We start from the raw sequence: 13,397 nt of genomic DNA on the forward strand, positions 1-13,397 counted from the left end.
TATAATTATCAACAGTTGCCATCAGAGCTGACGGACGGACAAACGGACGGACAGGCGGACAAACGGACAAACGGACAGGCGGACAAACGAACGGACGGTCAGTTGCTGCTACTTGGAGGCGCAGCAGCAACATGTTGCTGGCGGTGCACAATACACGGCTAATGACCATGATGATGATGATGACGATGATGGTGAAGCCAAAAACGCGCTGCAGCAAATATAATTACACGGCCAGCAACAAGACAGACAGCTGCTTTAATTGATGTTGATTGCTATCAACAACACTGCCTCCGAGTTCTTCGCATTTTGTCAGAGTCCCCAGCACCACCACCACGCTCAATTGTAATTCTTTTCATTGCCCTCTTTTGTCGGAGGTGGAAACCTTCCCAAAATAATGAGCTGTAAAAACATGAACAGAAACAATGGGAAAAAATCTTTTATTGCATGTCAGCGTGACATTAGGAGCAATCTTGGCCCAAACAACTAAATTAGCATTACTAAATTGTTCGTATAAAGACCAAATCGCAACGGAACCAAATAAATGCCCGTTATTCAATTTTTAAGCTTGGTAAAAAAAAACAGAACTGGAATTACATAAATAAATAAACAACTCGGTTTAAAAGCTGATACCCACTGATGATTAGAACTGGCTCGTGGCAAAGAAAACGAAAATCGGATTCAAGTTTGTGTTATTAAATATTGCCTATGCACACGTTAACGCCGTAGAACTAAGCTCATTAAAGGAAAGCCGTTAAGTTAGAGTAATTAATTATATAAGCTGCTTACAATTCAATAATACCGCTTTTGTTTTCATTTTTCCCATCAATTTGCGAGAGGCTAAATGTTATGGCTCATAAATGGGATTTATTATAGAGCCAATGAAAAGTGGAGTTAACTCTTACTCAAATTCAAGTTGAAAGCTCAACAAAACACAAATGTATAACATTAATTTACAAAATAATATGCAATAAAATAGAGACATTAATTTGAAATTAGCGGACAAGCTGCTTACACTTTAACTAAATTTCTTTTGGGCCTTACATTTTTAGCTTACGTATTTTTTTTGGCACCACGAATATAATGGCCCATAAATTGGATTTATAATTTAGCTGCTGCAGCTAATGTTCGCACATATATATTTTATGCTTTAATATACACATTTATTTTCCGGACCATTTGGGTTTATTACCCCGAGCGGTAGTTAAGTTATTTTCGTGGTAATTGAAACTCGGGACGATTGTCAAGGCAACTTTTTATTACTTACATATATTCGGCCGGTTTATCAGAAGTCCTGTGATGAATCAATCAAAGCTTAATTTGCCTTGGGTTCCACGCAGTAAGCATTTAAATTTTAATTAACATTTTTGAATTGTGCAAAACGAGCATTTCCCCTCTCTTTCATTTTGCGTATTTATCCCGTAAAAATCTCCATTCAGGCCATCTCTTTTGCTCTTGTAATGGAGTTTTTGGAGTGCAAAGGGGGAAAGAGTGAGCGAGCGAGAGAGAGCGAAAGGGAGAGAGAGAGAGGGAGAGAGAGCGAGCGAAAGAGAACGAGCAGCGGCAGCCATGTTTGTTGTATGGCGCTCACTCATTAAAGCCTGGCTGTGCGAGCGAGACAGCAACAGGCTGCTACAACTTTTGGCGCATGTTGAGCTGCGCATGCAAAAAAAGCAAAAAGGATGTGGAAAAGGAAGGGGACGGGAATGGGAATAGGATTGGGAATGGCAATGGGATGGGAATGGGAATGGGGATGGGGAAAAAGGAAGAGATGGAGAAGGAGGTGGTGGGCAAGGTGGTTGTACAGAAGGGAGTGTTGGTGGAGTAGATGGGAGAGCTGGGGGAAATGGGAAACTTTGCGACGCCTGCTGGCTTTTAGTTTGCCTTTTAAATGTTTAAACGATTAAGTCGAATTTTAATTTGGCCGCAAAGCATAACACGAATTTACACACACACTTCTTGTTTGCTGCCTTTTGCATGGGAGTGTGTGTGTGTGTGAGTGTGTGTATGTTTGTGTTTGTGTTTTTGCCCCTGGGTGCGGACCGAAAACTAACAGAAATGTAAAGCAGGCAATAAAGTGGCAACACGCTGACTTTGCCCATAAACTAACTAACCGAATCTGTTTGGGGGCGTCGCTTTCTGCTCGCGTTTCGTTGTTGCCTGTCCACTTAGAGATGGAAGTGCGGACGATTAACGATAGACAATCAGTGCAAATCAGTGAGACCAGGCCAGTGATTTATGTTTGTTTGTTTAATCAATAGAAAAAGTGAGGCTGTTTAAATTGACTATTGTTCTCTGTTAAATTATGTATCAGTACTGCACAGCTAAAATATCAATATAAACATTTATTAATCTATGTGCTTATAAAGAAACCATTTGCTTGTTTCGTAAAGGAACTGTGGATTTTTTCTTAATGATACAATTTTGTTGACATTCAAATATATCCATCATTATTGTGAACATACAAACCCATAAAGATAGCCAATTTATGATCTTCTTCGTTGTCCATAAAGTTTAAATTTTTCTCTCCCAATCCCTTTGGGAGTCGGTCCAAATGGATGATATTTAAACGACTCTCGACTTTGGGCCACAAGTGGGGAGGAAGCTGAAAAAGTACTTCAGCAGCCAAAAGATGACTCGTCGTTTTTCCTTTCTCTTTTCCACCATGCCCATCTCTGTCTTCCATTTGCTGCCGACACTCATTAATGTTTAAAGTGTTTTATGATATGCATAATTGCTTGTACAGATAATAAAGTTTTCCGCCCGACCATTGACCACCCCCGCTTAGCTTTCGGCCCCTTGGGTCATTTGTCCATTCACTTAATTAAAATGCAAATGGAAATTCTTCAAATGGCCTGCAGTGCGTCGGAAAAGTCATGGGACAGTAAAACGCTGGGTAAAGAGAAACTGGCATAGCTCATCACCCTGTTGATGACAGGTTCCTCGATATTTGCTGTCTTTATTTTTTCTGCAGAAGACACAATGTGTTTAAAATGTATAGCTTAAAAGTACTTACCGCAATTAGTTTCACTCCTAACAAATCTTGATCTTGATCTAACCGATCTTGATCTAACAGATCTTCCTAACACCGCTTGTTTTTATCAGTGTACTCCAGATATTTGCGGAAGTTTTCCCCCTGTGCATTGTCTTTGTGACTCTTGTATCTGTTGGTGTTGCGACTGCTACCGAGTTTACGACGCGTGAACGGCAACAGCAACTCATCCACAAAAGAGGCGACAAAATCCTCTGCTTTTTTTTACTTCCCCCTTAACAAGAGGGGAATACGATCTTCGATGCTTCTGCATCGTCAGCTTCTTTCTGCCTCCCTGTTTTTTTTTTCTTTGTGTCTTATCAGTTTTGTTTTTATTGTACAAGCGTTTCCAGTGAATTTTTTGATGATATCTTTGAATGTTAACATTCACAAAAGCGTAAAAATTCCTGCCCCTCTGCTCTTTCAGTCCTCCCGATTCCCCCGCTTACCCTTCTTCTGACATTAGTTTATATATCGGCTTTATGAGGCACTTTTTAGTGCTCAACCTCTGCTCTGGACCCTTATTCCTCCATGTGTGTGCGTTCGTTTGAGTATTAAGTGAAATTCTTTTGTGTCGACAAGCGAAAATAAAATTCACACAGTGCCGAACGTGCCGCAGAGAAAGAGGGGAGAATAAGGTAAACACTGTGAGAAAAAGGGGCTTTCATTTATGGTAAAACACCTTAAAATGTCAAGTTTTGTCTATTGATTAAGCTTACATACTACGTTTTCTTGAATCATACTTTGAGTTTATTAACTGGAATTCTCTAATATATGAATAAAGTATATCCTATTCACATAGTATATCCTTAAAAAATTACATATTTTGCTTGGCGAAATATGCGAATATTTGCCAAACATCAAAAACTAAAATGTTTGTTGCTGTGCATGGCAAAGAGGAGGGGAATCGAACTCACACAATGGATTTTAGGGGGAAGGACGAAGGGTTGGCGGTTGTTTAACTGGCAACTGGGACTTGATGATGATGCCGCTTTGCTCCGCATCTTTCCTCACCTCTTGTCTTCTTACCTTAGTTTATTTTTTCGTTTTTTTTCGATTTTTACCTGGCGGGCACAATCTCTCACAATAACAACAACAAAATCGGGGAGGGTAAAAAGGTGCAAAAGCAACAACAAAGGAACCGAAAACGAGCGGCTGACGGAGTGAGAACAGCAACAACAACGAAATACACCCAATGACAAGCTGCTCGGCAATTTGACATAATTTATACGTCAAATTACTGCAAATTGATGCTAAATGGCTTCAAATTGAATTGACTGGCGCAGAAGAGGCAACAACAACGAGAGCAACAACAACAAATGTATGTGAACGGAAAAAGTAACAACAAGAAGGAGGCAACAACAACAAAATGTAGCGCCCTGGCGGCAAACATGGCAACAACAATAGCGACTTGAAAAAAATCAGCGAAGCCAACTTACCGTGTCGAAAGCTGTAGTTGTTGTTTTTGTTGTTGTTGTTGTGCTCACTCGAATGAAAACATTTTGAATTTTCAACGTGGGGGCATCTGGTGTTGCTGTTGCTGTTGGTGTTGCTGTTGCTGTTGGTGTTGCACGTGTTGCCATTGCAGATGATGTTGCTCTGGTTGTTGTTGAAGTTGCTTTCTGTTGCTGTTGTTGCTCTGGTTGAATACGGTGTTGCAGGGTGTTGCAGTTGTTAATGTTGCTGCTGTCTGTGTTCTTAATGTTGCATCTAGGTTGCTGCAGGTGCAGCTTTGGTTGCTGCGGCTCTTTCTGCTAACTTTGCTGTTGCTTTCAATGTGGCATCTTAAATCGTATATCTTAAATCTCTTGCAGTTATTGATATGCGAATGTGACTTGGATTTGTTTGTTTTCCTTCATAATCGTTTTCAATGCAGCCCAAGATCTGCATTACATGCCACTAGTCACCCAGAAAAACCGACAAATAAGAACAACAACCTAAAAGTAGCTTCAAGTATAAGTAAATCCCTTTTAAAGGTGCGAAAATGTATCTGGACAGACAGCATTACCGACACCCCTTGAATTGAACTTGCCTGTCATTCCCGCAACCTTCTTCCGTAATAACAGGGTAGAGAGGAGCGAAAATTACCCAGTTATCCGCAAATTGGAGCGATCTCAAAAAGGAACTGCAAAGATAAAGTCACGGCATACCCTTTTTTCCACTTTAACGATTTCCCATGGAACTCAGATGGTTTTTAAAGAACAGCCCATGAACAGAATTTTAAATACACATCTTTAAAAGCGAACCCTTAGACATTTTTCACTAATTTGGAATTTTCCTTCTCCTTTTCATTGCAGGTATGCACTTTTGTCTTTAATCGGATGACCTAGGATGTTCGCAAAACAGCTCAATTGCCGGCACACCCACTAGGTGTCTTTCACACCTTTAGTAAATGTAGCTGGCGAAAATTGTGTAGGTAAAAGGAAAAAGAAAATGAAAATCCATTTCAGCGCGAAAAAAGAAAGCCATAAAGTGTGCAATCGCCATGAAAAAAGTGCAACTGTCAACGGAACACAAAAAACTTTGTTGTTTACAATTTGCCGTTGTTACTGCAGCAGCAGCAGCAGTGCGCTTGCAAAATATTGAATTCAATTTAAAGCGCGAGAGGCGTTCATAAATCTCCGACAATTGTGGGCCAAGGAGCGGTAGAAAGGCAGAAAGGCCCCGCGGGTGGGGACGGGGAATCGGTGAAAGAGTTAAAGTCGGATTATGGTCATGTACCGAACTCCCTTACCAGCCCATCCCATCCCATCCCATCCCATTCCATTCCATCGCAAAACCATTATTCTCCGCAGTCGCCTTCTCATCCGCTCACTCATTTATTCCTTTTGATTGCAGTCGTGCGAGTGAGATGCAAGCGGGGGGAGATCGTAAACTGTCAGCGCAATTAAAATAAATTGAAACTGAACTTTCGCACACACAGTGAAAAACGATTCGTACACTCAAGACTTTAATAAAACGACCATTTCTATAAATCGTCAATATGCCCAGAGGAGGGGTACAAATCTTGTAACAAGAGAAGTTTCAAAACTACCACTAATCAAAAATCCCAAAAAATCCCAAAGATTGTACTTCATAACTCAGATAATGGAATGGCTTATTATAAAAACCAGGCTATCATAATATTATGCATATTTATGCAAACTTATTTTCCACCGTGTGAAAAGGAAATTGAACACAACTTTTCCCGCCCAGCTGTCGCAAAATTCATCAACTATTTAGGCGGCAACAGAAGGGAAAATTAAAGAAAAATTTGCGTGTGTGTCGCAAAAAGTTTTTCATTTTTAGCATCTTGATTGTTTGAGGGTGGGCAGGAGAGGCGGGTGGGGCGGGACCCCTGGAAGACGGAGCAGAGAGCAGGAACTTTGTCTGGTAGCCGGGCCAGAAAACGGCTTGGCTTGCCTGCCATGGCCATGGGCAACTAAATGAACGTTCCACAGTCTTTGGTCTTCGGTCCCCAGTCCTCTCTGTCCGTACGCTGTCCGTAAGCTGTCCGTCCCTTTTGGTCCGTTCCGTCTGCCAAGTAACCCGTCTCTTTCCCCCGCCCCAACGACCGTCTCTTTCTGTGCGCTTACCTTCCTTCTCAGCTCGTATCTCAAATTGTTCAACTTCATCAGCAAAAAGTAAGGGAAGAGATGCTGCTGCTGTGGATTGTGGATATGTACTGTGAACAATTTGGATATATTCAAGGTTTTTTTTAAATAAAAAATCCATATTTATCATTTACCGAATCAAGTACATGTTATTGCTCTATGTTCCACCCAAAACTGTTTCAAAGGTCAAAATCACTGTGCCGCCATGTATCTTGATTACTGTTGATAAAAACTATATGGAACTATATATTTATTTGCTGTGTACGAAATCACACCAAGTCAAGCTTCCCTCTTCCCCTGTACATACATATATATCCCTTGGTCTCTCCTTACTCTTCATTCGATTGTCATGAGTCTGAGCCCGAGACTCCTTGCTTTTGTCCTTTTTGTTTTCCAACGGCAGCAGGCAGCGTCAGGAGACTAAGACCCCGAGGTCCCAGAGCACTTGAGCTGGGTTTCTCTGAGTGGAGGAAGTCAAGGCAGGCAGATATGGTAGGGAATCGGTTGGGGGGTGAAAGGCTTAAGAGGAGCCGAGCGAGGAGTTAAGCGGATGCATAATACGGAATAATGTCTTGAAAACGAAAAGGGAATGCTGTGCATCATTGGGATTCCGATGCTACTAAGATACCCCTAGCTAAGAAGGCTGTGCGATACATACGGATGTGATTTGGATTCGGGTTATTTTGGATTAATTTCACGTAATTAATATCACAGTGAGATGAGGGCTTCGTTGCAACGCTTTATTGATTTAATGCAGGTAATAATTAAATCCAGGAATGGGAAATAACCAGAATAAGTTATAACATAACTATATGAACTAGTATGTTGAGATCTGTCAAAATCCGTAGCCTCTTCTGTTCAAAATTCGAGCATAGCATTTTCTAGGAATGGCTCTCGTCCAGAGTGACGAAAACGACTTCCACGCACTGCGAGAGGCGCAAAGGATGGTGGACTCGTGCCAGGACTTTGCGGACCACTTGATCGTGGCCGAGTTCCTTCCCCATTGTCGCGGGGTGGCCTACATCAATATTCGCACCTTGGAGCAGGTCATCTATTGTGTGCAACTGAGTAGCGCTGGCTATCGGATCGTGTCCTATAACTTTGATGATGTGGCCGATGAGGTGGCCAATTGTGACACCGTCTATGAGTCCGCCCACCAACTGCTGGCAGGGATTAGTCCACTGTATGGGGAGAAATATGGCTTTGGACGAGAGCCACTGCGGAAGCGAAAGGAGTAGTAGTACCAAAGTAGGTGTGGCATTTGAAGAATTTGTCTACTAATTGCTAATTGCCGCCCCAAAAAGTGATAATTAAGCGTTTTGCAGGTAAATGACTTGATTGCAACAATAAAGCCTGAAGCTGCGAGCTGGATTCGGGGTCTCCCATTTGATTAATTGCTGCCAAGTGAGCACAGATAGAGGGGAGAAGCTGGAGCAAGGGGCAGTGGCAGCGGCAGGGACAGGGGCAGGTTGCCAGTTGATTGACTCAACTTGGCACTCTCCGGACCTTTTGTAGCGAAAAAAGTTAACAAGTTTTTGTGCCGTTCCACTTGACTGCCGCCGCCGAAGGAGGCGAATGAAGATGCAGACGGTTGGAGCTACAAGCTACAAGCTTCAATCCTCGAACACCGAACACCCAGCCAAACCAATCCAAACCATACCCAACCCAGCCCAGCCCAACTCAATGCCTCTCCAGCCCCACTTGTATTCCTCATTTTGGCCGGGCACCAAGCCAACTAAGGTTTTTATCTAGTTGAGTCCATCTAGTCGCTTTTCCGTCCGTCCCACGGGTGTCTGCTGTGGACAATTCACAGATACATACGCTGCAAACACACAGATGAAGAAACGCAGTTACAGGCGGACATCAATAAGAGCGCTCGAACTGATGTGGAAAATAAATAAACCATTCATGGTTCAAAAATAAAATTAAAGTGAAGAAAGTTAGACATATCATTTTGATTTTTGTGTACAACTTAAGGCTTGTGCAATTTACGACTCATCTCGAAATACTCGAGATGGAGGCTGTAAAGTCACAGTCTGCTGTACGTGAGCTCCACTGTAGCTGGGCGAACGCATTTGCTTTGGCGTCCGTATCGGCCATGTCTATCTGAGCTGGCTCTCCACTTGTCTATGCTCGTATATTTGTCCATTGAAGCATGCAATTGATTGCTGCAACGGCAACAGCAAAGCAGCAGCAGCAGCGGCATTATCCCCAACCTCTGTATTTTGCCCCCACTGGAACCTGCCCCTTCTCCGCCTCTGCGCTTTAATTGCCTTTTCATTGCAGCCCGTCGGCCTTTTGACTCAGTGGATCCAGCCCCCCTTTTGCCTCATCAGTGTGTATGTGTGTGTGTGTGTGTGTAATTTGTGGTTGTTGTTCTTTGTTAATGCATTACATGAATTTTAACAAGCTTTGCATTCTGACTGACTATCCCCCCCTTTGCCCCTTTCGTGTTTGTTTATTGTAGCCGCATCTCTGTGAATGCAGACATAATTTAACCTTTGCCTGTGCCAGTCTAATGCATTTCATTTTGCAAATTTTCAATCAATGAGCATTGCTAATTGAAGGCGCCTCTTAGATGGTCAACTTTCCGTAGCTCTTCCAGTTAAATTAGTTCCAGCACGGAAATCTTGGTAATAAACTAAGCTCGTTTTGAAAAAAGCAATTGGATTAAAGCATTAAAATGAATATCACTTAATCAGGAGTCAATTCGAAACAAGTTCTATTTTGATTTTAGTATTTAAGTGATTTCGTTAAAAGGCTATAATGAAAACAAGTTTCGATTAATGCGGTTGAAGTAATTATTCGTCGTATTTTTTACATTAGCGTGCAATTTCATGGCTTCATGTTCCTGCTTTATAAATGACCAACAGTGATTCAAATAATAAACAATCTGTCGGAAATGTAAATAATTAGTTGTAAATAAAAACCCTAAAATTATCTAGTAAAATAGCACAATAAAATGTCAAAAACAACTGCAAACACGTTTGAGCAAATTGAACTGATGACACTTGAAGATAATGTTCAATGATTGCTCAATTTAATAAATATTTTCCATATAATTATGCCTTTTGAAACGATTCAATTTGTAAGAAGCAAAGTAATTTTCGAAGACATTTCACTTAAAAACGAAATTTTCCACATTCCTCGCTTTATCAAGGACAATTATTATGCGCAAAAAAAGAGAAAGCGAAAATGACCCGACATTTTTTCTGCGTGCAGCACCCCTGGAGTTTTCATGGAACCGCAAATTTTCCGTGTTAGTCCAACTAATTGGCTGCGTTTTTGGTTAATTAGCACACCAGCAGCTCCAACTAACCATGACAACGTTGTCCGTCGAAAATGAAATCTCTTTGCTGTCGCACACGCGCTTTTATTGGCACTCAAATTGGCAGCTAAACTTTGGCAACAGCAACCACGATGATATCAACGGCAACAGGCAACAGTAACAGCCACAGCAACAGCAACTTGCAACCGCCGAACCATCGACAACGACAACTATTTTGTCTGCATTAAAACGTTGTAATTATTTTATGCCAGATAACAATTTGATATTGTCAATGCTGCAAAATGTTCAAGCCGCGAACAGATGGGACAGCCGCGGGATTCGCGGGGCAACCGAGTGCATACTGTGCGAGTTAGATTGATGGTGGCTAAATGCAAATTGGTTGCCGTTGCCGTTGCTGTTTTCTGTTCCCCATATGCTAATCAGGGTGAGCCAGTCGAGTTGCGTTGCAGTGATTTAAATGGCTTTTAAAACCCTGTTAGATCTTCATCTGGCTTGTAATGTAATGAAAACACCATTTTGCACAAGCCTACCATTAAAAAGCATATAAAATCTGCTGATATGAACACGACTTGCTATATTTTATTGGCGTATTTATGGCAAACGAATAAAGACGATTTAATTTCCTTCGATTTGATCAATTTCAATATTGAAAAGAAGTTGTTTTCTTAAAGTCCGATTAATTTTTTTTTAATCTATGCAGTTGTACAATCTTCAGAGATCTGTGGCTTTGTTTCGTAGCTGCGAAATGGCCAATGATTTCCATGCGAAGTTGGCTCACTCTAAACTGATTTTTCCCCCAGCCAACAAGCGGAGCAGTCTGAAAATGGGGAAAACACAGTGGCTGCCACAAGTTTTTCGAGGGGGGCTGTGGCGGGGAGGAGCCGCATGCTGCTGTCATCAGTTGACAGCCAGCAGCAGCGTCGCCTTCGTCGTTGTAGCTTTTAACAATTTGCAATAAATTAGCCGAGGCAACTGTGCAGAGTTTTCACTTGAAATGCAACTCGAATTGCATTTTCAAGGGGTCGAAACGAGGGGAAAGTATACGGAAAAAAATGAAGACACTTTCCTTGCTTTAAGAATGTCTCGTATAAGCAGCTTTCCACCTTATGGGCTGCACTTTTGTTAATTATTTATTTCAATTAGTTTAATTGATATGAGCATAATTTGAGCTAGTTCGATTTCTCTCACATTTTCCATTTGCAAAAGCCTTTTTCTCAGTGCCAGCGACACTTGGTGCAATTTTTGCTCGAAGTTCTCCTTCAACTACCACTGCCGCATACCCTCTTTTTCTTACCACAACAGTTTCCAAACATGTCTTGCCAATTTCACACTCGAACTGCCTGCCTTGCCTGCCTGCCCGCCCGTCGTCAGCTGGCTCAAAGCGATTTTTACCTGGCCCGGTTCATTTATTGGCCCTGAGTCGGGCGGATTTTATGACGATCTCGCCGCAGCTGGAATTCGGCCCACACCTCGGAAATGCCCAACAGCAAAAACAGTTGGCAATAGAGTGGAAGATGTTCTGCGATTTAATTCTCGGGTATTTAGAACATTTTTGTTCTGATCCGCAGAATGGCGGCAACGGTGAATTCCACATTTGGTAGGGCGGTGATGATGGCTTCGGCTTTATAGTAGCCTTCTGCCAAAATATCCGGCAATCCTTTGCCGTTCAGAGCGCAGCGGGTGAAATTGAAGGTCGTCTTTGGCCATGGTGGTACAAATTCAGTTTCATAGACCGGCAAATCGGTGCAATTTCCCAAGTTCGGCATCAACAAGTCCTTGTAAAAGGTGTTGATATATTCGGTGAATTTCTGCGGTGGTATGGACATAGGAGTCAGTTTGTAATCAGACTCATGACCGGAGTAACTGCTCAGTACCCGCATCTCCACCTGAAATCAGTATTTAAATGTTATGTGCTTCTGAATAAATGATATCGGACCAGGAGTTACCATCACACTATCGTCCATATCAATATTCCAGAAGAATGTGCCCGAAAAGCCGAATTCCGACCTCGAAATGCGCTCAATTCGCAAATTCATGTCCATGGCACTGGGATTTGTGGTGTTGCTTCCAATCGACAATGGCGTTGCCTCCCAGTTGGTCTAACGATTAACAATTTTTATATTAAATATAGTAGTGATGCACAATGAACTTTTATTCCTTGAACCATATAATTGAACATCCTTGGCATTGTTTAACGAACTAATTTAACTAACCTTCGCTGCACAGCCATTGTAATTGTTTGCAAAAAGGCACACTAATAACAGCGAGGAAACGCAAAACGAAAGCATTTCTGTTTAAATTGACAATATTAGTCGCAATCTACATGCTTTTATAGTATGCCAATTCAGATAAATCTTTGAAAAACATTTGTGGCACGAAAACTTTGTGTTCTATTGTGCTCATTGCTAGATAAATGTAGTTGGAATAGGTGTAAATCATGTCAAGCTTGTCTAACTTATCAACTGATCGTCACTGAAATAGCATCCAATTTAAGCAAATTACACAAGTACACATTTACAACACTAGTCATGTTTGCAATGCCTATAAAATTCCAATTGCTATCTAATTGATGCTATTTTTTGATGAATATAATTTAAGATAAAAGACATAAGTATTAAAATACACCAATTTAATTTAAATCAATTCATTTTGCATAATATAGTACATTTGTATAGGCGAAGAAAAAGGTTTGTCCTTTTAAGGTGCCGCAATATTAAATAACCTTATTCGAGACCTTGACGATTAGGGTGAAACCCCAATCCACCTGTCCGCTCATTTTATAGTCTAACTTGTAGAAGCCTTCCGGTGCGATTTCTGGCAGTCCCTCGCCACTGGCCACACATTTGTCCAATTTGTAAACATTTCGTGGCCATGGAGGCACAAAATCGCCTTCGAATTGCAGCATATTGGAACAGTGACCCACATTCTTGATGAACGCGTCCTTGTAGAAGGCGTTTAGATATTCGAAAAAGGGCTGTTTGGGAATGGACCAGGGCATCATTTTATAGTCGTCTTCGGCACCCGATGAGCAGTGGTAAACGTCTGCCTCCACCTGTCCATTAACGATTTGTTAGCCAGTTAGGAACTTAGTATTAAAACCAATATCTTAACCATGGTGTCCTTATCCACATCGTAGTTCCAGTCCAGGGTCATGGAAAATGCGTACTGGCTGCGCCCCAGTCGATCCACCTTTGTAACGATCTTCAAAAGATCCTCATCTGAGCTGTAGGATGTCAAGGACAAGGGCTCGTAGTCCCAGTTACGCTGTTAAGTGAGCACAGAAGCTATAAGTATTTTATTTTTGTAGAATATCCTGGCATACTCCTGCTTTGCAGCCATCGATCAGCAGCGTAGCGAACAAAAACAGCAACGAGCAACGCGAAATCATTTAGCCAAACTTGAACTTCATGAACTTGCAATCGAGTTGCATTTATATAGCAAACAGCAGTCGATTGCATGGCAGTGTATCGTCTGCAACTTGTATTTA

General features: G+C 41.7%; 4 protein-coding genes across 6 annotated transcripts in view; 2 read left to right on the forward strand and 2 right to left on the reverse strand.

Annotated features, from left to right (window-relative positions):
- The window catches only part of LOC6547071 (mucin-19), a 77,748-nt gene that overhangs the window by 46,059 nt on the left and 18,292 nt on the right, over nt 1–13,397 (forward strand). The gene's annotated exons all lie outside the window — the stretch shown is intronic.
- LOC6547086 (protein GSKIP homolog) lies at nt 7,354–8,882 on the forward strand. 2 transcript variants are annotated; one of them, XM_026980168.1, is made up of 3 exons: nt 7,354–7,378; nt 7,443–7,869; nt 7,947–8,882. In XM_026980168.1, the coding sequence occupies exon 2, from the start codon at nt 7,509–7,511 to the stop codon at nt 7,857–7,859; it is 351 nt and encodes a 116-aa protein (XP_026835969.1). In that variant the 5' UTR covers nt 7,354–7,378; nt 7,443–7,508; the 3' UTR covers nt 7,860–7,869; nt 7,947–8,882. The 2 variants fall into 2 exon arrangements, with proteins under 2 accessions (XP_026835969.1, XP_026835968.1); XM_026980167.1 differs by having other exon boundaries at nt 7,355–7,378; nt 7,926–8,882.
- On the reverse strand, nt 11,310–12,198 carry LOC6547085. The gene is made up of 3 exons (XM_001974621.3): nt 12,124–12,198; nt 11,857–12,009; nt 11,310–11,796 (listed from the first exon to the last, which is right to left on the reverse strand). Exons 1-3 carry the CDS (start codon nt 12,196–12,198, stop codon nt 11,452–11,454), a joined length of 573 nt encoding a protein of 190 aa, XP_001974657.2. The 3' UTR covers nt 11,310–11,451.
- Nucleotides 12,539–13,313, reverse strand: LOC6547084. Its single transcript, XM_001974620.3, has 3 exons — nt 13,233–13,313; nt 13,022–13,174; nt 12,539–12,962 (listed from the first exon to the last, which is right to left on the reverse strand). The coding sequence occupies exons 1-3, from the start codon at nt 13,296–13,298 to the stop codon at nt 12,624–12,626; spliced, it is 558 nt and encodes a 185-aa protein (XP_001974656.1). The 5' UTR covers nt 13,299–13,313; the 3' UTR covers nt 12,539–12,623.

Source organism: Drosophila erecta, unplaced genomic scaffold (assembly GCF_003286155.1).
Source record: "Drosophila erecta strain 14021-0224.00,06,07 unplaced genomic scaffold, DereRS2 tig00000092-arrow-pilon, whole genome shotgun sequence".
Classification (NCBI taxonomy): domain Eukaryota; kingdom Metazoa; phylum Arthropoda; class Insecta; order Diptera; family Drosophilidae; genus Drosophila; species Drosophila erecta.